Source organism: Scomber japonicus, chromosome 9 (assembly GCF_027409825.1).
Source record: "Scomber japonicus isolate fScoJap1 chromosome 9, fScoJap1.pri, whole genome shotgun sequence".
NCBI lineage: Eukaryota > Metazoa > Chordata > Actinopteri > Scombriformes > Scombridae > Scomber > Scomber japonicus.
Window position 1 is genome coordinate 14,529,592 of NC_070586.1, and position 26,845 is coordinate 14,556,436.

Sequence of the window (26,845 nt, forward strand, 5' to 3'; positions counted from 1 at the left end):
CCTTAAACCTAAATACTGTTTGATTTTGTTTGTAAATCTGTGGCCCTGTGTAGGTTGAGACATATTATATGACTGTTAAGCCCTGTGTAGAGTAAGCAGGTCCAACTAGGCGTGGGTGAAACTCTGCATAGAGTCAGTTAGTAGGAGTCAGTTGTTCCAACCACTGGCTGAGCGGAGCAGACTTATCTGTCATCAAGACACTTACATCATTCAAAAGGGAAACTGATTCCCAGATAACACACACACACACACACGCACACACACACACACACACACACACACACACACACACACACTAGCAGCTTCATTATCACTACTTTATATAGCTTATGAGATCATTCAAAAGGTCAGTTGTTTTTTTCTTCTATTACACTTTGAAGTCAAACAATGGGAAAGAGAAAGTGAAAATCTGAATATTAAAAGATTTTTTAACAATATTTTTGGATGAAACTGATAAATATTTTGCTTTCTAGCCTCCTGCAGATGTACATCACACAGTAAAGTTTGGTTTAATTACTTCCCATTACAACCCCTCCTCCCTCCCTCCCTCCCACACACTGTTGTTGACTGGCTCGACTGGTTACATAACACATTTATGCCTTGCGCACGTGGCCACGGCCATAATAGACGGCAATATTTAGACGGATTAAACATTACCATTCGACCCAGTGATCATGAGGTGCACACACAACCCACATTTCACCTGCGTGGCGTGGAATAAAGGCGAGGTGAAGGGGAAACATCTGGGTAAAAAGCGATTTTCTACCAAAATGACAGACTCGCACAGACGGATTCCTCTGCTCTGCACGGGGGGAAAGGGGAGGGGGCTTTTCTCATATATTATGTTATCAAGCTATAATGTGTGGGATTAATATTATAATATAGCCTATAGTAATATTCTACAATATTACTACACTATTTACATATCTGCCTCTGGGAAATATAACAATTATTATCATAGTAGGCGTTTGCGTGTGTTTAACACTCAAAGCAAACTGGATACTGGAAATAAATATTCCTGCTGTTAATAACATTTTCTGCAGTATGTATTGACCTGTCTAATATATTCTGAATAGTGAAATTTAAGATGCACACATAGGTTCGAATAAAACACCTATAAAAACGCATTTGAATCATTTACAGATATGCCCTAACACATGAATTAATGAATGAAGTATTATTAGCTCTCTATCCCCCTATTTGGTGTCACCATGCCCTCAACAGATTGACCACAACTCTCTCTCTCTCTCTCTCACTCACAAGCAAGCACACTACAACCCCCTCCCTCCCTCCCTCCCTCCTCCTCCTCCTCCTCCTCCTTCATCCCAAAGCTGTCATCCTGAGCTGTGTTCAACTCAATCCCTAAACGCCCGGATGAGAGCAGTAGGCGACATTCAGGGGTAACATGGTCGCATGAGTCGGTCGAGGCGAGGGTAACTATTCCGGGTGGACGACAGCCACTGCAGGAATCTGTGACATTTTCGACGCAGCCCACGGAGAAACGCTTCTGGGAAAATACACAGAGAGATAGACAGAGGCGTGGAGGCGAGACGGCACAGCACATTTCTCCCCTTGTGGTGTCCTATTTCGTTGGTAAGTACATTTTGTCTCGCAAAAAACCCCTGTTGCCCCTGTCTTTTCACCTTCGACGGGCTTTCAGTCGCGTTCAGCCACTTTCCTTCCCCATTTCCCTGCGGCGAGCGTCTCTGCTGCGTTTTAAGGAGAGACGGGCCTGGTAAGTGTGAAATACAAATGTATGTGTATTAAAATAAGCTACTGCAGCTCGTATCCACGCAGCTTTATCACTTGTATTCACGTTGCTTTTGGCAGACATGACTGTAAATGTTGCATTTCGCCGAGGAAGTGGTCACATTTTTGTGATACGTGTGTGCTCGTAACATTGTTGCTATACTGGTGAATGGAGCTGTGCACGTGTGTGTGTGAGTATCACAATAGCACCACAGGTCACATTCACTGTCTGCTCGTCTGAACCAATATGTTAAACTGAAAAAGCAATGCCAAGCCAGGGCTAACGCTGCTTTCAACGAGCATTTAATCGTTTAACTGCTAATCACTTCAGTTCATTTCATTCCGTTGAGCTTTTCGTACACCGAGTAGAAGACAGCTATCGACAAGGCGGGTCGACAACTGAGCATGCGCGTTGTGCACAACAACTGCCGCCCCATTGCCCAATAAGTTTGGGCTGTCTTATCCAAAACACCTCAAGAGTTCATGCGTCAGGTCATTTCCTTGATCTCCAATAAGGGCTTCATTGTTCAGACTCCTCTGCTGGTGTCCGACCTTGAATGTTGACCGTGGATGATCTTTGGTTCTATGGGAAACAAGTCTGAAGATAAGGCTCATATATCCCTACAGATACACATCTGTGATGGTAAGCCGGACAATTCTAGATACAGGGCAGCAACATAGTGCGGGGAAGCAGTGAAATCTGGCTTCCTCAAGCTCGACTATGATGGGTTCAAAAAATGTTTAAGTCTGTCTTAAAAAAAACAGTCAGATGCCCAAATGAAATAGATATTTCTTGCCATAATCGTTCCTCCTGTTCATACAAGCCATTGAAACACCTGTTCATAAGTCACTTACAATGTGATGGGAGGGCCAAAACCCACAAGCCTCATTCTGTGCAAAACATGTATTTAAAAATATATTTTAGGCAAATGTAAAGCTTCAGCTATATCCACATTAGTCAAAGTCAAAATCACAATTGTTAGTCTTTTTAGTGCTAAAGTCCCTTTTTTGTTACTATACTTCTACCACAGCTTAACAGGGAAACACAAAGAGTGAATATGATGCTAAAAATACTTTTAATGTGTCAGACATCCACTTGATATGACTAACTCCAACCGCTGAAGCCTCATATAATCTCCAGATAAACTTTTAAATGCATTTTTTGTACTGACTGACTTTGTGGACAGTGTGGCTTCACTCAGATTTAAAACATGCTTAAAGGGGATCTTTTAAAAGCCAGTATGAACAGCAGGAATGGTTACAGTAGGTAAACCTCTTTCTGTGTTCGTATGTGCACGGAGCACCTGACTATTTTAAGACAGACTTGAGAAAAATGAGGAAGATAAGGGAGAGGCAGATGCAGGAAAAGCAAAAACAAAACAAAAAGAAAAATACAAAAGAACGTACATTTTTGGTTGAAGCTCGAGGGATGACAACCATCTTCACTGGTGCCATCTCGGCAATTCTTAAGACATACTGTATGTTCCTTCCACTGAGGCAGCTGCAGCCATTTCGAGGGGAGCCTCTTACATTACCAACGTGATATATCTGTTTTCCAACTAGAAAAACCACACAGAGTGGAACATATGCACAGTGAACATGCGGGGGCCATGGAAAGAATAACAGAAACACCCTGCAGAATAATACAAACCCCACAAAATTTACCATAGTGTTGAGTTAAAACAGCAAGTATTAGCTTCACAAATAATTTTTAATATGGCTTTTGTTCTAATTTGCATTATATTAGAGCTGCAACTAAAGGCTATTTTCATTATTTATTAATTTGTTTATTTTCTTGATTAATTGATTAGTTTTTTTGGTGTATGAAATATGAGAAAATAGTGAAAAATGTTTAGAATTTGTACCTTTTTTATCTTAAAAAAAGACTGAACAATTTATTGATCATCAGAATGGTTGGCAATGAAGTTAATAGTTGACAGCTAATCTGCAAGTTGACTGTTGCAGCTCTATATTATCACATGTTGCTTAGTTTGTCCACCCACATGTCAAATTCAACATTCATATTATATCTTACTCTTTAAATTATACATTCCCCACAACAAAGCTATCTTATCCTGTGGCCTTTATAGGCAGTGGAAGCACATACCATTTGAGTGTTCAGAATGGGGTTTGTGAGTTAATGATTAATCGGCGTATTATGATAAGAGTGAGAAAGAAGAAGAATGCTGGGGTCTGCCACTGCTTCGAATGTTTTCCTCTTGTTTTTCTATCTCATAAAAGCTTTGCGGAGAAAATGTAACATCAGTGCTTTTCACTCAGCAGGGGCTTGTAAAGTGGAAGAACCAAATACACTGATAGCTATATCTTGTCTAGCCATAAAAGTTATAAGACAGATATGGAAGCATATTACGATAAGATAGGTGGATTAATGACTTCCTTCTTTTTACACGGCTTTATGCTTTACGTGAACATTTCCACATGACACAGTCTATGGCTTCTATTGTCGAGGCTCTGTGATAAAGACTGCACCTCTCCCATCCCTATATTGTTTCAAAACATACCTATCTATGAAGCGTGCTTAAATAATAATGAAATTACCTGCTCTGCAAGTTTTCTCACGGTTTAAAGTTCTTGCACACCACCACAGTTTAATCTGCTGCTTTGCATTTGAAGCTGCCAGACTTTCTGGGGAACTTGCTTTCCAAGAAACATTTCAGTTAACCCCCATGTTCTGTTTAAAGTGCAAGAGAGCCCCAGGCCATTTTGTAACAGCTCAACAATCAGACTCAACACTGTTTATCACCTTTTATTCTTTGACTTGATACTTGAAAATGATTTCAAACTGAAGACACGTTGAGGAAATCAGCTAGAAAACTGATGCATTACAGGTTTTTAGGATATCAGAAACCCTCACCACTAGATGACTCTAAATCCTACGCACTGGTCCTTTAAATTATTCTTTCATAATCACAATAGGTGCAGAATAATTTTCTTTCCATCAACTAGCCAATTGGCTAATCATAGCCGCTCTATTTAAAATAATGCTTTTTGTTCATTTTCTCATTTTGTCCAGTTTGTTGAAAAGGAAAGCATAAGGTCAGAAGTAACCCTAACCGTAATTTAAAAAAATGTTTCAATCACTATCTGGTATAGGTTCACAGGATAATTTGGGGACAGGTTTGATTCATATTTTGACTGTACTTTGACCTGCCCTTTGTGAGTGTAATCCTTTTGGAAAAAACAATGGAAGCAGAGTGATTCACACTAAATTGCCAGTTCCGTGGCGACAGGGTGCAGCCACAGCTCAGACCACACCGTCAATAGTCTCTTTTATGCTAACCCATAAATCCAAATGCTTCATAACAGACACAGAGCAGTGCATATTTAAACAGCAGTCAGCTTTAAGCTTGTGTTTTGGCAGTTCTGCGCTAAAGCTGGCGTGGAGGAGGGGAGGGAAAGGCTGCTCTGCGTATGCATGGAAGAGGTATGTGTACATTGCGTAATGTTGTCATGTTCAACATGATGCTGAGAGAGCAGTGTCAGACCAGTTTTCATCAAGGTGTGCTTTCTGGGTACAGGGCCAATACCGGTGTCCAGTTTCTCAGAACTTTATGCCATCTATTCAAATTCACCTCACAGGCCTCTGACAAGAATGTTCTCCATGAGTGCGCAGGTCACACCACGTTACTTCAAAGCATCCTTCTGTGCAGGGTGCACCCTTTCCTCAAAGACTTTATAGTCTGTGTTCTCTCTATTAGTTATACAGTTACACTACAGTGACCTACAAGGTGTGATACTTGACTCCAGAGCTCTGATGTAGTCCAAAGCCTGACTTTTAGATTCAGGGAAATGGTGCTGAAAACAGTTTTTGATTAATTAAATAACAATTCTAATTTATGATCAAGCAAAAATGGCTAATACTTGCTCATTGCGGGCTTCTCAAATATGAGGAATTGCTGCCTTGCTTTGTTAAATATCATGTTATATCATAAAGTGTCTTTGAATTTTACACATGTACTAGATATTTAGATGTGTATTTTTGAGTTTAAAGAATTTAGAAACAAAATATTAGTCAATTGTCTTTTTAAAAACACATTTGTTGGTGAAGATCCCTTAATTTTTTTATTATTATTATTTTTTAGAAAATACTGTAGCTCAACTAGTAAAAAACAACAAACGAAAAAACTTGTCAGTGCCCTCTTGTGGATGAACAGTAATGGACTGTAATGTAACGGAGACACTGTTTTTAAACAATCCCATTTCTGTGCTGTAGTATCTCCTTATTTATTGACCGACATGTATGCCGATACAATATGTAACTATATGCTAATATCTTGTGATTTATCAGCTTATTTTGTCCAAAACCTAATGAACTTTAACTTTACTTAACATGAAGAAAAGCAGCACAACAAACACTGACTTTGGTCTTGTGAAGTGACACTAAGAAGAAGAAGAAAGAAAAAGTATGGAAAAGGCGCTGGGGTCAGCTGGTTTCCATGACGGTAGGGCCCCGTGCAGGCTGGCCCTTCTGCCAGTGGGTGTGTCTTTTACTCTGTGGGTGGAAAGACAGTTGGCACTGGGGCTGGCAGTGTCACAGTCAGAGAACAGTCTGTCTCTCTGATCGTCCCACCTCGCCCTCAGAGCACAATCACACTGTTATGTCTGAGCCCTTCCTCGCCATGGCAACATCACATGATAGCACAGAAAGAGTGGGAATCTTCGTGCTGTGTGTGTGTGTGTGTGTGTGTGTGTGTGTGTGTACATGTGTATGTGTGATTGCCTGTGTTGCATGTCTGAGTGATTGCCTGTGTTGCATGTCTGTGTGCACCAGCATTGCTTAATCCATGTTATTGCGTTAAAACCTGGCTAAGCATGTCATTGATCATGTGGAGCTGATAACATGTCTTTTTCATTTTTTATTCACAAAGGTCAAAACAAACACGGTGGACAGAGACGAGCGGGAAAGGTCGGCATGTGACGGGTGTAGTTGTTGTTGTTGTTGTTGTTGTGGGGAACTGAGATGAGTGCATATTATGCAAGCTGCAAGCTGTCAGTGGTGGTGAATGAAGCGGAAAACAAATAAAACAAAGTTTTTCGGACATCACAGTTCCGTGAGTCTCTTGAAGATTACATTTCAGCATTGCTTCGGGGGCAAGGCAACATTAAAGCCTCGGTAAATAATCAAAACCATTTCAGCTAATTACACTACTTTACAACCACTCGTTTAGCTTTGCCTCAGTACTTAACAAGATCTAAGTTATTTGGGCTGAAAAATACTTGTGGCCACATTTATATTCTTAAATATTTAGTGGTTTGTATTCATGTACATGTATATGCATGCTGTTGCTTTCGGGGAACTCCTGTCTAGAGGCAAGATGACAACCGATAAATGTTGGCATCTCATAATACTTGTCTGTCCCCCGTGTTACCACTGTCACGTAGGCCTGCATTCCTGTTTGACCCAAAAGAGAGTCTTAATAGCTCATAATACCAACATATCTCTACATAATGGTTGCGGTATTATTGAAAGTTTCTTGACAAAAATCAGCGTTTACAGTTAGGATTGATTCAGTTATTTAATCACACTGGCTAATTTTCCTGTCTAAAGGCTTTGAAGCATTTAGCCTCATCTAAACTGGGAAGGGTAACACGTGAAAGCAAGAAAGCCTCTGTTGTTTTGTATGGATCTTTATCTTTAAACCTCTATGGTTATGGCCCTCTTTTAAAGGACAAAACCACAGACACTCAGATCAACTTACATGTACACAATTAGCCATTTACTGCCATAGTTAGCGTGTGACTGCCTGTTGCATCATTTTCTCTGACCTGTTGTGTGCTTTTGGCCCTGTTTGTCCTCTCCACTCGGGCTATGAGAGCCGTTTTGTAGTGTTTCTGGTGGCCTTCTGTAAGCGGCAGGGTCTGTATCAAAGCGTTGTCACACAGAGCGTCTCTTGTTTGGGTGCTGGCCTGGTGTTAACTATGCTAATGGCAGGCTTACTGCTGAACTGGGAGGCATTGTGGTCTTATTTATTGAAGGTAGAATGGACATTATTTCCCCCCCTTCTTCTCTCCCAAGTCCATTTGTTTAGGAGCACCCGGGCCTTGTTTGACTTTAATGAGTCATAATTTTCTGCTACTAAGATCTGGGGTCAGTTTAAGGATTTGGAAAACTTTTGATGGTAAAGCAAAGGAGGAAATACTGAAAGAGAAGCATGGGAAAAGTTATTCTTGGCATTTGGGATTTGTTAGGTCATGTACTGTAAATGACATGTTTTGTTATCTTTATGCTTGATGGATAAATGTCTCCGTTCCTGCTACCTACAAGTATCCCACAGATTTCCAAGCGAGTCTTCTTTTCACTAAGGAAAGGACTGGAAAAACTGGTGTGTGTGGGTGGCTAGACAATTTTTATTTTTTATTTTTTTAACATTTCTTTTAGTTGCACTCCCTTTTTGTTGCTTTACCAGTTGTATGCTTATTGAAAGTTTTTTTTACTGTTGGAACCAGATCTTGGACTTTCATAGCGATAATGCTGTGATTTCATTGTTAACATAAACTAATTATGTGTAAATATTTTCTTATTTAATCGTGCAGACTTAACCTTATAAATGAGGCATGTGTTTTTCATTTTCTCTCATGTGGAGAGGGGCTCAGAGGTTTCTTTTGTCCATGTGAAAGTTCTTCTGAGTTTGTAAAAATCTTGATGTTTGAACAGGTGTGAGCTCACGTGTCCTTTTTAACTCAGCTCTCTTTAGTCCTGTACCGGAGTGTAATGAAGGGTGTGACAAGTCTCAGGGAGAAGAGATCGACCTGTCTACGTCGGGTCGTTACTGTTGTGTTGATAATGTTACCGCCTCTTTTGCATTTGATTGTACGAATGGGGCAGGGCTCCATGTAAGGATGAGCAGCTGGCTGACTGTTCACTGCATACACTCGTGACACTGCTATTTCTAGCCAAATCATTCCCCCTCCCGACTGCCTTTAGCAACAAGAGCGAGTGGTGGATATGTGACACCTCAGAAACGAAGCTACAGGGTGGGGAGCAGCTTGTCAGATAGAGTCCAATGATATTCATCCAGAGGCCACCTTGCAGGGGTGTGGATTAGCTAGGTTGAACAATGGCATGCTGGGCAATTAGCCGTAAATGATTCTGTTCAAGATAAGAGTGGAATGAATGTACATACTGTGAGCTGTTTGGTTTACACACCGTCGCCACAAATCTTTCCATCGAGACACTTAAAATAAACACACGTATTGTTGGCCAAAGCACATCCCTCATGCTAGTTGACAGGGTGTCAGGAGGTCACCTGACAGTGATGCTGTTAGAGCTTCTTGAGTTCTGGTGCGGTTGCATAACTTTCAAACTATATAAAAATCACATTCTCTTAATATTTTACTATCTTTTCTCAACTGAAATGACACTTAAATACAATATACACAATATACATATGTTTGTATAGTCATGAAATAAAACCCACAGCACAACTATATTGTACAAATGAGTATTGGTGCTTTCAAAAAATATTTACACAATAAGATTTTTGATATATAATCATCAGTAATGTTGATGTTATGACCAAGTGGGTCAAAGCAAATACTAGCTAGAACAGTCTGGTAAGGGCAAAAAATTACATCACTTTACTGTAATGCAGCTTCTAAAACCAGGAAAACACAACATTATATCAACATATTACATTATCGAGACAATATCTAGTCTCATATTACAATATCAATATCACTATATTGCCCAGCCATATCTACTTTGATTGACTTTCTCACCCTCGCATGGTACATGGTTTTTGAAATGATACATATATGTCATCATGGTGGTGTCTCTGTGTGACTGACAGTACAAAAAGAAAGCGCCTCCACGTGTAGAGTTAATGTTTTGATTACACTGTAGAGAAATCCCTGAAGCAATATTAACTCCCCAAATGCCAATTGGCTTAATTAAAACTGATATTTTACATTCTGCATACGGTATAATAACGCCTCTGGTTCATAACATATTTGAAATACAATATTTTTACTCACTCTGTTTGCCTTACTGATTTGTCAGTATTTTAAAGTAAATTACATCTTCATTTCACCTACATGACACTTAATTGTGCAGTATCGAGGCAACACTATTGTGATGACACAGTGAGATGACTGCACTGAATCATGTCATTAAACTTTAGCAAGCTGGGACTGCCTAATACAGTATTAGAGGCAATTTCTTTTTAAAGATGAATTAATCAGGGTTTTCATACAACGGGGAGTATATGATTAGTGGTTTAATACAAGTCTCTGTGCCCTCATCCTCCGCAGTTAATAATGGTAAATTGTATAATCGGTCCTCTTTAGATCTATGATAGTCCAAACATAGAAAAGAAAAACACTTTGAAACAGAGCCTGGAAAATGCACTAGTACCAAAAATACTCCTGTACTACAAGAGACCCAGGGGAAAACACTTAAAGTAGAGTTTACAACATTGAGCAGACATGCTTTTTTTTCTAGGGTAATGTCAGGCCAGTAAAGTATGGGAGACGAGGGTTAAATAACATTAAAGATCTCCAGGGTTCCTTGTACTGAACAGGCGATGACATCTTCATAATGTTTCACACATTCCAGCCCCACTATGGCTGTAGAGTAAGTGACCCCACCACCACTTCAGTGACACAAGAAAGGCTTACCCAGCTTTAGCCTGAGTCGTAGTCAACAAACCTGTCAACGTAATATTTGCACATAAACACGTCCGTTTGGGACTCGCAAATTATACAATAGGACACATTATTTTTCTGTCAACGAGAAAGCTGACCCTTCTCATATATTTATCTCAGTCAGAAGCTCGTACTGTTTGTTCTGTTGGGATTTGTCTCGCTGTATTATATTAAGCGTGGCGGTGAAGAGGCAAATTGAAACTAGTGGATTGTGGGTGCATATAGCCTGAGACATGAAGTGATCTCTTCCCATTCAATTCTAGAGTAATGGAGCTCTGTTTTATACTGCAATGATTGTGTTGTATAAAGTCATGTCGGGGGTGGCAGAATAAAATGTTTGTTGTTTAGAATAGAGAGTTATTTTAGTAGAGGTGTCTGTATATCTCAGCAACTTTTAATGGAGTTTGGAAAACAACTGCAGCCCACAGTTTTCAGGAGGTGACAGTAAGGTTGCAGTAACTTCTTCAAGAACAGCTTTAGTGTTTAGACTTTTAATGCATACACAGCAGTGGAGAAGAAAATGACGATACCCTCATGGTTTTTTTTTTACCATTAATCAGTGATCTGTGTGTCAATTCTCACTGAATACACTCCATACATCTAAACTTAAAGTGGTATATAAGCAAATCGGGTGCATTTGTTTTTTATTGTGCCCCCTACTGGTTGGGCAACATGATTTGACGTGATTGGTGGAAAAGTCTCAAAGACATTATTTATCACAAGGATTAGAGGTGACCCAGGCAAGCCCAACCCCCTTCCCCTTCCCCATTTGCCCTCCATCACCGGAACACCAGCAGACCACTTGTCAAATTGAGTTTTGTTTAGCGCTGAGCATGCTGTGACAGCAGTCAGACACAAAGAAAGTAGCACATGTCACCCACAGCCTCAAACGATGCTGTGCCCAAAATATCTCTCCCTGGAGTCAGTTCAGACGGCTCTATAAAAATGTTGTTCAATAGTCTGAAATGCTGGAGTGTTTGGTAGATGAGCATATCTTGGAATAAATCACAGTTGAAAGAAAAACAATACAGACACTACCTGTGAAATGAATTCATTTCAAGTTATTCTATCACTAAGTTTTGGTTATGTTACAGTTGAGGTATTTATTGAATATTTTAGAACATTGTATGCATAACAACACCCAGATTCATTTTTATGTGTACTATCAGGTGTGTCTGGGTGTAACCTGATTTGAGAGCTTGTCATAAAATTGCAGAAATGAGTACACCACTCCTTGAGGTTTAAATCTGTCTGTGTGTGTGTGTGTGTGTGTGTGTGTGTGTGTGTGTACCATGTGTTGTAAGTGTTCAACCCAACCGGAAAAAAAACATGTGGTAGACGAAACTGTGTAATTTTAAGATGCACTCATTCATGCTTCAGTGGTAGTAGCAGTGGTAGTGGAACTAACTCTCCTGCCATACTGTGTTTGTAGTCTGTCGACAGGATTGAGGATTATGATTTCGGCGGCGTTCAGTTCACTGACAGAATTTTTGCCTTTGGACTGTTCAGTTGGGAGAGAAACTTACTTTTTGTCATTCAAAATTCTCTCGGCTAGAATGGACTCTACTGTTGTACAGAATAACATCCTTCACAGTTTCAAAATCAACCTGTCACTCATGTTTTGATTTGATGCCTCTCGTATATTTGCTACAGTTGGACAGACGGGGCCTTTCATTGAGTAAGATTGTCATATTTGTGTTAATGTATTCTGTGGTTTACCTCCAGAACCTCTGCTTTAGGCTTCATTGTTGTCAAAACACTGCAGAAATATCTTCCCTAGAGGGAAGTGTAGACATGCTGTGCTGAATTCCTCAGCAGTTTACTCTATAGTATTTTCAAAGTTGACCAGCCTCAGTTCCCTCCCCCTTTCTTTATAAACAACAGGACAGCTTAGTTTACATGGTTGTTAATCTCAGTATTTAGCGATGATGATTATTGACCAGGGCTGGGTAAAGGTAAAACTTTTGACATTGGTACCTGTTGCAGCTCAGTATCATTAGGAAACCAGCACTTTTTAAACAAGTTTATATCGGTGTGGATGAGCTTAAACTTTTCCTTAAAATAGTAATAAAACATTTTCTTTAATATTTTACATATAAAATCAGACCCTTACCAAAGAGGAATCAACCAATCATGCAGTTCTTACTCATATTTGACAGTTTTTCATACTTGTGCTGTGTAAACAATATAATCAGCAGTCAGGTATTGACTTTCAAAAACAACCCTTAATCTTAAGGCTGTCGATAAACTCAAAAATAAACCTCTCCCTTGCAAGACCACTTGATGCGATTAAGGCCCACTGCTGAAGTCGTCATGTGAAATTCCCCTCCCTTGTTATGACCACCTTAAGTGCCATTCTTGCAACTCATTTTGCGGCTAATGCTAACAGCACGTTTTTGAGCATTACTCTTAGTTTTCACCTAGAATAACAGTGCCTGGGTAATCCGCTGACTCACTGACTTGCGGACTTAATCCGGCAAGCCTCGTGTCTATCCTTCCGCTGTGTGTAGGTTGTGTACGTTAGGGTTAAACGTGTCGTTAATGCAGTGCAGAAGCCTGGCATTCCTGCAAAGTGGTGGCAGAGTACAGGACCCTATGTTCCCCCAGCACTGCCACGTCGCTCGCTACGTGCGCACAGCAGCAGGTCTAATCAAAGCACTCCATAATACTGTTAGCTGGGTCATGTGCTGGAAGCCAGGATTAAGAGCAGGAGGGCACAGGCCGCTAGATCCAGCTTAGGAAGGAATGTTTTCTCACTCTTTCTCGTTCTCTCTCTATCCATCTGCTTCTCTCTCTCTCTCTTCCCTTTTTATGCTCATCTTTTAACCTCACATGTGGGGTCACGGTCATCCAAGGTCGCAAATGTCTGTTACATTGTGGTTACACACAGTTAGTAAAAACAAATTTGCAATACAATGCTATAGTATGGTTGAAAAATAGCCACAGTTGGTGTATCGGCTTGTTTTCATCCATACGTGATGCATAATTTCGTCTTTTTCCCTGAAATCTGTCTTCAAACTCTTACAGCCATGACATAGAAAGCCTATGTCCACATCAGTCTGTTGTGTTTCTTTCCTTAACCTTTTACCATATGTTGTTCTGCCAACAGCACCATGTTGCTAATGCTGCTAATACTATGAAAGGGTACATAAATATTAATAGTTCACCAATCCAAATTGAAATAACGCTTAAATCTCTTCTGGTCCATATACAAAGACCCCTTAAGCTAGGAGCTTTGCAGCGATCCGTCAACGTGTTATTTTTTCTTTTCTTTTTAAAGCAAGCCCAGATTCTCAAGTGGATCATGTGACACCAGTGTGAATGATGTCACATGACAGTCGTACATTAGTTGTGTTTTTTTTCTAAAAAATAACATTTCTCTCTGTGCAAGCTACAACTCTAGACCGGCATTTTCAGATCTCCACTTGGGGCTCCGCTTTCATTAAGATTTCATTGGTTATTTGGCAGCTTAGTGTAGATGGAAGGCCAAAACGGCGAGGATAGGATACATTTGTCCCCATTAGTGTGGGCATAGCCTCAAGCATAATTAATCATGTCGGTACCTGTTCCTTTTCACCACGTATCTTACCCTTTTTGCTCCAAGTTCTCAGCACTCACTAATGCCAGCACCCTCTTTGCCCCAGTAACACATTTTAATACCACAGACCATGCCAACAATAGATTACCAGCCTCAGCAGTAGAGAAAGAGGTAGGTAGGTTGAATGTCCTGGCACTGATTTGTGAGCGCACAGCCAGATCAACATTTCTCCATTTTCACACCTTAGATGAGAAGAGATCAGGAGGGCAAGGCAGGAGGGGAAGAGGAGGAAGGACAGGGGTGAACGTGTCAGGCTTTGCAATTGGGTATCTCTGCTGATTCGTGGAAGAGAACTGGAACTGTCCGGCCAAAGCTGAGCACTGGTGGTGGTGGGTGGGGGGGTGGTTGTGAGAGGGTTGTGAGAGAGGAGAGGAAAACGGAGAGAGGTTCAAGGGTAAGAAGACTCCTACACTCAGGAACATGGTGACAGTTGGCAGAACAAGAAGAAAACTGGACCTCAAAAAGCCACAGTTGTTGGTAAGTGCCTTTATTGTTTCGGTCGTCGTATGATGTGAACGTGAGCCAAAAACACCTCCAAAAAACGGACCCCTTACTGTTTGAAATGAGGTAGTTGGCTCTATATTCATCTTTGACGCACATTTTTATTGGTCAATTAGGATCCCCGTTGTGGACAGGGTTTATTCTCAGAGGTGACTAATACTTTCTGCCAGTCTAAAAGCATTATTTAGGGCACTGCATCCTTTATGTCACTGCTATTTTAGCCATAATGGTTTTTAATGCACTTATGTGTGTGAGTGCAGCTGGATGTGAGATCAACATCTCAAATCCTTGATGGTTTTAATGATAAGAAAAAAGGCTACTTGTTGGTATTGTACACATTCATGTCTTTTTACATTGTTAAACCAATTTATGTGCGTATGTTTTATGTTTTCTTTAATTACTCTCATTGTATTACTATAAATCAGTTTCCTTTTTTTGGACCCTATAGAAACCAATACAAACAGTGTCAGGACAGTACAGTGTGTCTCAGTTACTTAAAACAGTCGTACAGACACTCAAACAGGGAGGAGTCACAGCAGTCACTTTGCCATTTCAGAGTGAGGGAGTCAAACCCGTGCACAGTCTCCAGTGAAACCAGAGAGAGCTGACCTTAAAAGAGTATTTAAACATAAGGCTTACTCAACACTGAGAGCCAGAGGGGACCTCGATTGTTTGCTGTTGTAGCATGGCCTGCTTTAGTGTGGTTGAAGGCTTGGATACTTGTTCAGAGTCTGACAACACTCAGAACTTGATTCATGAATTTCATTTGAATTCGTGTTTTGGGGGCTTTATTTTTAGATAGCTGATAGTAGAGAGATGACAGGAGACAGAGATAGCCAATGACATGCCAGAAAGGATCCCAGCCAGATGTGAACTGCTGTAATTCACACACCATGTATTTAAACTCTATGTGCAACTGTAGGAAGTTTTTTTTCATCCAGTGTTACCAAATATAAATGAAACCTACAACCAAGTCTGACATCTAACATTTAAAGGAATCAGGTATGTTGTCATTCCTTGTCTTAAAACTAAATACACTATAAAGGCAAAATAAATATTCATGAAGCTTAAAGTTAAGATTTTGTTTCAAAGGCAGGATTGTGCTGCAAGATGTTTGATTGCTGCCTTGGAGCTGTAGTGATGGCAAGGAGGCAGTTGGATAATGCTCACTCTTCTCTACCAGAGTAACTCAGAAGATACAAAAAAAATGTTTAGGGAAACTATTGATTTAGCTGCTGGCACACATGAGTTTTTTGATGTGTTTCTCGTGTGCCTTTAATGGCTGTCAGAAGCAATCCAAAGGATTACCAGACTTATTTGCTTCTTGACAACCTGACTTAGTGCTGCAATGCAGACCCACGGCAGCAGAGAGAAACAGAATGAGTGAAAGGATTTATGGAAATGTGTGTGTGAGGAGCCTTTGAAGGTGGTGTTGAGAGCGACATGCTCTTTTGTAGTCATGCATGCTGTTGTTGTCATTCTTAAGCAACCCCCTCCTGCTCATGGAGGCTGACTGATCTTAACACTGTACAGTGTGTGTGTGTTTGGGTTCTAGGAGACAGCGCCTCCCTGCTGCGAAGCCCAGAGTCAGAGGCAGCAGGTGCAGCTGACGCAGATAGGCTTTTTAGCAGGCAGGGCCAGTTGGGGTACAGAAAGGGAGAGAATGAGTGAGAGGCAATAGAGGAGAAAGCCACAGGAACTCAAACAAATACAAGATCAGCTCTGAACAGTACCGACCACATGAATTTATCAACCCTTTTCTAGTCCGTGTACAGTATGAGAACAAAAAGAGCTCATGGGAACAAGACCTGAGCTGCACCAGTGGCACCAGACACTGCTTTAGCTTCAGTGGTGTACGTAAGTAATGTTTGTTTTTAACCGTGTGTTGAAAATTGCGCAAAGATTGTGTGGAAGTCAAGAAGAAAAATGCAAGATAGAAATCATGTGATACAGTTAGTTCGTGGCTAATCTGTGATAAAAAAAAAATCCCCAAAGTGTGAAAAACAAGTACCGTTATAACAAAAACCTTCCTTCTGCTTTTTTGCCTATAGACTAGTTTGTTAGACGAGCCTGTGAATATGTCAGAGATGACGTCTGTGTGAAGGATTTTTCTCATAGCTTTATTGGTGAGTATTGACGAACTGTTGAAGAGGAACGTGGGGGCTCTGCTTTGTATTTTGTAAGCAATGAGTCTGCAGTGACTCTGGTCCACACTCTTCATTGTGTTGACGAGAGTCTCTGTCTCTGCCTGCTGAGACAGAGTGACATAAAGGCATACTGTTCAGCACGTCTTTGAAAGGGAAAATAGTGGCAGAGAGACTGATGGATGGCTCATGGCCAAGAAACGATGTTGAGATGGTGCACATTCTTGTGTGATGAGACTCTGTGTTACCAAGAAAAATATCCCTAAGTTGTCCAGCTCCTTTCATCATAATGAATTCTATGCAGTTACAAGCATCATGGATGATTGTGTAATCCTCAGCTTGTCGCACTGTTGCTTCCCACTAAATATGCTGATCAGTCTTTAGGTGCTAAAATGCAGATACTGTATTATATTGTGCTGTGACCAGAGTAATGAAGGGAAGGCTAGTGCTCTGAATGCCCTTGATCCGTCTGCATGCTTTTCTCCGGCTGGAAAACACATCCACACACAGGTTCACCTCCTCTCCCTCTCACCCCCCCTCTCCCGATTGGTTATTCTCCTCCGCATTTATTGGCTGGCTCTCCTCCATCTGTCCATCCTCTCCGCACGCTGACAGCCAGTCAGCGGCACACATCGGCATCTCATCGACATTTGTCATTGGTTGGCGTGTGCTGTGAATGCGGATACTTTCCTTTAAGAAGCAGTCTAGACTCGGCTGGCTGTGCTGCTATCTATCTCTCTCTCTCTCTCTCTCTCCCTCTCTGTGTTGCTCTCTTTTGGTAGCTTGCTCACTCTCCTTCTCTCTCCTGCAACACCACCACAACCTGCTGGTTTCTCTCTAAGCCTGCTCTTTCCCTCCTATTTTTTTCTTACATTCTCTCCTCCTGTCATCAGCTGTTCTCTTCATTTGTCCTCGTCAATCACATGCTCACCCCCAATTTAATTCCCAATCCCATTTTCTTTTCTCCCCAATACTGTTGTTTTGTCTTTGACATTCATTCATTTCCACCACTTTCCCACTGATGTGAGGAGACATGAAGGTGAGTGGAGTTGATTTCCAGACTTGTAAGGTTTTCTTACTTGCCTGCCTTCGTCTTAATTTCTCTTACTCCTAACTTAGTAAGCTATCTGGTAGATTTTTGCAGCCTGTGTCCTTGGAGGCACCGACTGCAGTTGCGTATGCTTCAGGTGTAACAATTAGCCAGTGCTGGTAGGATGCTGTTGTGAGTCATCATCTGACGCTGCATGTATGTGCCAGTTCTGGTCCTTTCAGCATGTGCCTCGGGAAGGGTTAGTTGATGAGAGGGGGAGGAGGGGTTGAATCGGTACGTGGATAGTGCAGCCGCGTGTCAATGCAGAATGTAGCTCGTGACACAGTGTTTTGCACCAGCTGTGGCTGTGGTGCAGTGGCATCTCAGGCAGATTAATGAGCATTGAACAGCAGCAGCAGCAGCAGCAGCAGCAAACAATTAGAGAAGTGTTCACAGTAAGCAGTTTGCACACAGGTTTCTCTTTACAGTTCAGGGAGCACAGCACATGCTTCCAGAGGCTGACGCTGTAACAGGTAAAATGCCTGGCTCAGGTTGCGCTGTAGCTGGACAGTTAACGTTCTCTGCAGTTAATTGAATTGGATAATCTGAAAATGACTGTTGGGTAATACATTGCATTTGTCCATTAGATGATTTTATTACAGCATAGACAATGTGAAGCATGAATTTAGCCTTGTTTCCTCATGTTTTTCTGTGCCAGTGCCCTCATTATGTGAACTGTCTTGACACCCACTAGAAGAAAATGTGTCTGCCAGAAATAATCCTCAAGAGCATGTTGCCTCACAGACTATGCGACTTTCAAGTAATTTAAGCTTTAGTGTTTGTAGTTTACCTAAAAGGGACAGCAACTCATTTCACAGTGATTTTAAGATGATAAATGATACATGGGCTACACTTGCATAGCTCTTTACTACTTCAGTGGACAAAACGCTTTACAATTAGCTTCTTTTTCACCCATTCACACACACACCCACCAACACACACAGACACACTCGTATATTTGTGGAGGCAGAGGCTGACGTGCCCATTGGGAGCAATTTGGGATTCACTGTTTTGCTTAAGGACACCTGTGGACATAAGCAGCTGGATAACGGATGACATGTTCATCCTTTAAAGCCACAGCTGCCTCCAGATAGTAAAGTTTTGTATTTTACATACCCAACATACCCACAAAAGCAAATATCCAGGTGCTTACTTGTCTCTTAAAGAAAACTTCAATGTTATGAATTAATATCAATTGCCAATCCTCTATCACATGGATTCCCAGGAGATGTATTTGTATTCTGATACAACATATGTTACTGGAGATCATTTTTAACTATGGTAATTACTTGTATATAAAAATCCTCAGAAACCTTTAAAATTACTATTCACTTGGATGTTCAGTATATCCCAAATACATGGATCGTGTCAACAATATTGCTTGAAAATACTTGCAACATTAAATCCCCTTGGCCATCTAACTGTGTCATAAAATATATCAAAGTGTGAGCAACGGCCATAATCTCGGATAGGTCCCACATCCCTGGTGGTCCCAGGATCAGCACCCTGGACAGCGGCCTAGACACACTTTGTGCAGAAATTGTATAAAATATGCACCTGAGCTGACTAGAGAAGCTTTGTTATTGCTGTTTTAATCTGTTTATCATCAGCCTTGTTGTGATTCAGACACTTTAACCTAAGCTGCTGCCCCCTGAGAAGGAAAAGAATTGTCTCATTATATTTATAAATATGCACAGAGCTCTCCATCAACTTGAAATTAACCAGTTAGCAGTATTTTTCTTGGTATTTTTGGTGTGTTATAAATGATAATCATGAAACTCCCCTTTGGCTATTTCTTGTCTTGCAAAAGCAGCTGATGTACAATCTGTGAGATCTGAATGATAACTAAAGGTCAATACTCCTACTTATTCACGTCATACTGTGGCCTGCCCCATGTGAGTAGTACTACAGTAACATTACTTACATATCATCTCAAACATATCTCCTAAGTGATTACTTTCTTGCCTCTTCTGTATCCCAATGGCCAGCAAACTACAACATAATCATGTAGTGCAATCTTACCCAGATAGCGAAAAAGTAATGATCATTATTGCTCACAAATGATCCTTGCTATTCAGAAATGAAAAGTAAAAGAAGGCCTTCAAGTAGGTTGCATAATGTTTTTTGCAACTTATTTTACAATGTACTTTACTCTGTTAAATTGTGAAGCTTATAATGCTTTTATATTAAAGGATTAAACTGCAGTTACAAGGTCACTCGGAATGTTCTTTGGAGCATGATAAACACATAGCTTGACGGTGCAGTCTGAGATGCTGAGGATTTCTCGAACACACTGAAGGTCATATAAAATCATTTTCGAGAAATCCATTTAATATATGGTTAATCTGTAACTCAATCCCTGGCACGTACTGTGTTCTGAATGATTGCTGTTTGTGCAAATCAATGTATAAAGCAAGACATGATAGTATTTGCTGACTTGCTATTCAAGGACATAAGGTCATGCTTCTCTTTATCTGTGAGAATATATAAACCAGGCTGTGTTGTTCCCTGTTCAAACTGTGAAAGAGAGGCGTGCTTTCAGATGTCACAGCAGACACACCAGATGTTGAGCCTGTTAATGAAATTAGCAGACAGGTGTTCGATTCGGATGTGCGGTTGTACCTTTGACCGTAGTTTTAAGGAGGCGTTCCTCTGTGGAAACAGTTGCTCGTTCTCTGGGGTGTTGAGATGTCATGATGGTGAAGATGGTGAGTGGATCTGAAGTTAAGAAGTTTCTTACATTAATTTTTTTCAAAGCAAACCTAAAAAGTGTAACAATTTGTGGCCTCTGCTATTTACAAAACCTTTGCTGGAGCCATTCTGTGTGAAGCTTGCATGTTTTTCATGTGTGTGCATCTGTTTGGATTTCTCCTCCACAAAACACATGCATGTTCAGTACTTTGTAAAGGCAATTAAGCTACAGCACAACCTACACAGTTACAATTAGCTGTGTAGAGAGGACAAATTGAGACCCTTGAGACATTAATTTAAATTTAACCTGTTTACTAAAACATTTATTATAGTCTTACAGATGTTTGAGGCACTTAAGCTATGTCAGAACCATATAATAAAACCCAGACAGAGGAAACAATTTTTAATCCTCAGATTTCACAGATGAATCTTGAACACATTGTTATTGTTTTAATATTCCCCTCAGAGTAGTTCACTCTAAACCCTCTTACAGGACTGAGGAAATGCAGACGTTCTTCTGTAGCACAGCAGCTAACAAGAGAACTGCATAGTTAACCATTCAAATTTATCTTGAAGTTTTAGCTCTGTAGAAAATAGTTTATATGTGCATAACCGACAGTGGTTGCATGTGCACTGGTGTTCATGTGTTACAGTGTAGGACAAGGTCTTCAGAATGGACCTAGCATCAGCTGCAGCTGTCATGTAGAGTTTCCCTGTTTAGAAAATTGTGGACCTGATTAAATAGGCCTGGCAGCCGTGTGCACGCCCACACTCAAGTCACTCACTCTCATCTTTCCTCTCCTGCTTTACACACACGCTGTACTGACGTGTTTGACTGATGCACAGACTGTTTCCTCTGTGGGATCTCAGGTTCAGCTTGGTGGAGGGCCATGTTTGTCTGTGTGGTCCTCATGCGGTGGTGGTGTTCCCTGGATTAAACATTTACACAGTGACTTGTATTAGTCCATCAAAGTCTGCTACCATCAATACATTGAATTTTAAATTTAATATTTGTCTAACCCTTCTCATAAGTGGTAAAGAGGTTGTAAAAAAAACACCATCAAATTAAATAGAATTTAAAATTAACAGATTATAATTTTAGGTTCAAAATCAATTTTATTTAGTCTAATAATGGTGCAAATGATTTTTCTGACAAACCAATAGATTTTAGAGCTTCAGATTGGAGAACATCCTACTTATAATTGTATTGTATGTTTTATTTTTGGACATGAATTATTAACTTGCTCCACCTTCTTAGTAGCAATTATCTTGATGGACACAAGTTAATGACTTGAGTTTATCACATTTTCAGCCCTCTGTGTCTGAAGACGCTGAATCTTACAGTCCAGAGGTGCTGATGCTTTGCTCTGATGCTGCACTCTCATCTCTCTCTGGAAGGAAGCAGGTGAAAAGAGGATTTCCTCTCAGTTATCAGTGAAACATCACATACATGTTACTCAGTCCTTTTGAGATTTGGTAGGTGACCATGACCCCTGAGCTCACTTTCAGCCTATATTAAAAAAACAGTCCTGGGGTTTGTTGAATGGCTGAAGAGGAAGATGAAAAATGTCAGATTTGCAACTTTAAACTATTTAATTTTTTTTTTATTGTCAATTAAGATAATAGATCTGATTCAGGGAGGTCTCACTCTGACCTGATCAAGGGACAGATCCACTATTTAAGCTTCATTATGTGCGTGTTGTGGTTCATCAAAGGATAAAGTATAGGAGTATGTGACCTCAACTGTTCCAGATGGAGCTCTTGGTCGGGAGGAGGGAGCCATAACTGGCCCCAGGCTATTTAGAAAGGAGCTGCCTGCTCCCATGCGAGGAGGAGCAGACAGTAAGTTGATGCTGGGAGAATGTACTAGTATGGCCTTAAAGCTGTTTACATTTAATGCTCCCCATTAACAGTTGGCTTAACCATAGAAGGAAATGTGCTGCCATTAACCCCAATGAAATGACTTTGAGTTTGTGGCAACGACAAAAGAAAAAAAAAATAGAAGAAATAGCCCAGACCAAGTTGTTTGTGGTCTAGAGGGTTCTCGAGGACCACCAGAGGTTTCAGTGTTGGTGGCCTCGTCATCCATTCCCTGTGCGTATTGTCATTGTTGTGATGCAAATAAGGTTTGTGGAACTTTTATAGGGACAAAGGAAGCTGTTTGCATGTTGTTGTTGTAGTGGATCTAATGTGATCAACAGATGAGCTCAAGCTCTAGATGTTCCCAGAGGCCAGCAGTCTTAACACATCAGTATCAAGAGATCAGATATCAGCTCTTAAGAAAGTAATGTAGTATTCCCAATTCATGTCAGTAGTTCTAGTCAGGGTCTGAAATAAACGCCTGCCTGTTTGGTGAGTAAATCTTCCCGAGTAAATGTACCAAAATAGTCTGGCAAAATATCTGGCATGATGACTCAGAGGAAATTACTCATGTAGTCCCTGTACAGAGTAAACATGTGCAGCACCCTATGTGCTTTTACATACAGTACCAGTCAAAAGTTTGGACACACTTTCCCATTGATGTGAATGGGAAAGTGTGTCCAAACGTTTGACTGGTACTGTACGTGTAAACAGTGCTGCGATACTGTAGAGAGTGATCAAGACGGTCTGAGCACTGTTTATCGTACGGCAACATCAGCTATTCAACATTGCTCTCCGCTACACTGTTACTTTCAGCCAGTCTGCTGCTAGCTACCATTATTTAAATAGTTATTAATACCGTTTTATCTCAATGAAATGAACTGAAACGAATGTATGTGTGACACAAGAAGACAATTTATTATGTTGCATGGTAAAAGTGAGCTTGGCCAGTGGATTGCTTGGCAGGTGAGTCAAAAAGTTAAATTTGGACACTAGTCCTTAACACTGTTGAATATGTATTCTGACAGCATGACACCAGCATAACATAAGAGCAGTTTTATAGTTTACACACAGTGTGAACTCACCACATTGCTTCCACTATAAAATAATTCATGCTTAGTTTCAAACAGGGCATTAATAGCTGTAATTTGCTGCTATTAATATACCAAAATACATTTTCTTGCTGTGCCTTTTTATTGTTTTTTGTTACTGTCACAGCAGGTTGATTTGTTGTGCACCTGTAGAGATCTTAATTGAGGAAACATTTAACAAAAGATACATACATGAAATTATGCTAAAGGAATAGTTTTATAAAATTGTCCCACATGCCACTCTCTTGAAATTTTAAAGTTTTGATGCATTGCCATTGAAAATGTAAAATGCTAAAAGAGACGACTATACTATATTTTGTCATACAAAATATAGTATGTCAACAAGATTCAAGTCTTAACTTACTCGATCCCCAAAATGCAGCAGAAAAACATCACTGCTGATGTTCACACTGCAATGCAGTCTCAACTTAAATCCATACACACGTTTTTTTTTTCTTTATACTGCAGCATAGCCGTCGAGTTTGTTTGAACTTGTGCTCCAAAGCGAGTTACAAAACTTGTGTGTACCTTTGACTGTTGCCCAGTGAGCACCGTAGCCGTCATGCTGAGGCTGACGGAGCAAAGATTAGAGAGGAACTGTAACGTAATCTGCCACGCAAACATCCACCGGGATGACTGTGAAACTATCTCTCGGTTGTGTTTTAATAACATCGGTTTGATCAAATTGCTTCCAGATGTTTCAGGAAGAGCTACAATATTGTGATGTAAAACATTTAATATCTTCTGTAATTCTGCCTGTTATCACTGTGGGCATAACTGGGTCAGACGTGACAGTGATAGTGGTTGAGATACTCTGGTTGTTTAATAAAGAAACTCAGTAGATTGGTATTGGGAGATATTGGGATGTGTGGCAAAGGTAAAACCTGTGAAATAAAATCAGGTTTGTCATAAATGTCAGCTGACTTGTGTGGGGATAAGGTGTTAACAGTCTACTCTAATGTTGGGAGCATTGCTCACATCTCACTCTGGATACTGTGGTCTTTTTATAGTCTCAGCACTGACAGCAGCCTCTCTGAGCAGACTGATTTGATTTCTTTGAAGTGCATACTGTGATTACCTATTGTGGCTATCGAAGATGTCCACAGCTTTCACCACTGGAGTGCACTGGGGTGCTCCTAACTGTTCATCAAAGCCAGTTCTGCGTCACCATCATCCACCCAAAATCCTAATTAATTAATTATTTATTAATTTATTTAGTCTCTCTCTCTCTCTCTCTCTCTCTCTCTCTCTCTCTCTCTCTCTCTCTCTCTCTCTCTCTCTCTCTCTCTCTCTCTCTCTCTCTCTCTCTCTCTCTCCCTCTCTTTCCCAGAGTCCCTCCCCCTCTTTGTTAAGGTTTTCTCAGAAAGTCACAGGGAGGAGTTGTCAGATGGCAACTGATGTTGGAAAAGAGTAATCATGGCTCACGGGTCCTGACAGTAATCTGTTTGTGTGTCTCTTCTCTCTCGTTTCTCCTGCAGGTGAAGGAACGTGCAGACAGACTGTCTCACACTAAGCTATGGAATGCTCCCTGCACCCACCATCACTAGTCTCCAATCTTTGGACTGAGCTCCAAACGCTTAGTTAGCAGCTGTGCTTCTCCCCTCGAACTCTTTACAACCAGGGGACGAAGAAAAGGAGCGGGCTTTCCAAGTCCTCCGCAAAAACAACAACAATAAACGCACAGAGCACTTCATTTTTAAAATACATAAGCTAGTTTTCTATTTGTTTTACTCCTCTTGGATTTTTTTTTCCCTTTTTTGTGTGGCTGAAAGCATATCAAGATGGATTTGGATTCGTATCTGTGGATGGTGATTTTTGGCTTCATCATTGCCTTTATCCTGGCGTTTTCGGTGGGAGCCAATGATGTGGCCAATTCATTTGGCACAGCGGTGGGGTCTGGGGTAGTCACATTGAAGCAGGCCTGTGTCCTGGCATCCATCTTTGAGACACTGGGCTCAATGCTGCTGGGGGCCAAAGTGGGCGAGACAATTCGAAAAGGCATTATAGATGTCAATCTGTACAATGAAACCGTGCCCGTGCTCATGGCGGGCGAGGTCAGCGCCATGGTCGGTAAGTTGGACTCACTTTTACATCCATTGTAGAGCTTAAATGTTCAGTCGAATATTTGATTAATGGATCATTAATCAATCACTCAAACACTCTCTGACTTCAGCTTCTCAAACAATGATTTTCTTTGTCATATATGATGGTAAAGAGAATATCTTTGGGTTTTGGTTGTTCGTTGAACACAACTAGAAATATGTTTATATGATCTCGAACTTTGAGAAATTACGATGGCCATTTTCACTATTTTATAACATTTTTTAAACAAAACAATTGATGAATCGAGAAAACAATAGGCAGGTTAGTCATTAAAAATTAAATAATGAAAATAATCCAGTGAGTTATGTAGTTTAATGTCTCACTTTCGATTGCAGTGCTGCTTCGTTTATTATTAAGAAGAAGGTTAATGGTCATAATTGCTGATGAAAGGTCTTGGATGCTATAATGATTTGACTTAACAAGAAATAATCCATTAAAAGTGGGTGAATACATAAAGTAATCAAATTGTACAAGGTGACATTACCATTTTTTTGCTCTGATTTTGAGGTGGGGGTCATACGTGAACATCAGAGCAGTGACTAAAATCACAATTTCAAAGTCCAGCAGCGGTCCAGACATAAATTCAGCGTCCAATAATATAGGGTTAGGGTTATGAATGAACACATTACATTTGAGAAGGTGGAACCACTGAATGTTTTTGATTGATTAAATGTTTGCTTGAACAATGACTTACTTGAAATGATTAATTATTAATAATCCATATTGTTGCAGATTCATTTTCTATCCATCGATTTATCAAAAAGGAGAGTTAATTCTCATCCTTTGAACTTTTCCTTCACTTGAATTAAACGTTGGAGTCCTGTCCTGACGGTAGACGCTCCATCACAGCAGACTCTCCTCTAATACACGTACCACATCCTCATGTAGGATTACTGGTACTTTGAGAGTCTGTTTGTAGATTCTGCTCTGAGGTGCTGTGAACAGCTGTGATCAAAGCAGCTGTGACCAAAATGTCCTCCGTGTCTACACAAAGCAAAAGGCATCACTGGTCTTTATTTAACGTTTAAAGGTTGAGGTTTTCCAAAACAGTTTTCCAAAATGTTCTGAACCTTGCACACCTATATATGTGTGTGTGGCTGCATATTTTTTCTTTTTTGCCCACAAACCAAAACAAACTGTGAAATTATATAACTCTGCAGAGTTGTTTTGTAATCCAGTTAGTAAAAGTTCACAGTGGTTCATTAGAACAGCAACCTATTTTTCCCAGTCTGCTCTCATTTATTGGCTTTGAGGGAGATGTTATAAAATCATTTTTGTCCTTGCCAACTTTCAAAGTAACTTCCTAATAAATAATGTTTAATCTATGATCAGAGAAACTTTATTAGGTCAGATT

The 26,845-nt window shown here is 40.4% G+C and overlaps 1 protein-coding gene across 1 annotated transcript in view; it reads left to right on the forward strand.

The window, feature by feature from the left end:
* The first annotated feature begins 613 nt into the window (after positions 1-613).
* The window catches only part of slc20a2 (solute carrier family 20 member 2), a 43,837-nt gene continuing 17,605 nt past the window's right edge, over positions 614-26,845 (forward strand). The window contains exons 1-3 of the mRNA XM_053324693.1: positions 614-747; positions 1,332-1,593; positions 24,867-25,458. Coding sequence (XP_053180668.1) covers positions 25,170-25,458 — 289 coding nt within the window. The 5' untranslated portion in view covers positions 614-747; positions 1,332-1,593; positions 24,867-25,169. The remainder of the gene's footprint in view (positions 748-1,331; positions 1,594-24,866; positions 25,459-26,845) is intronic.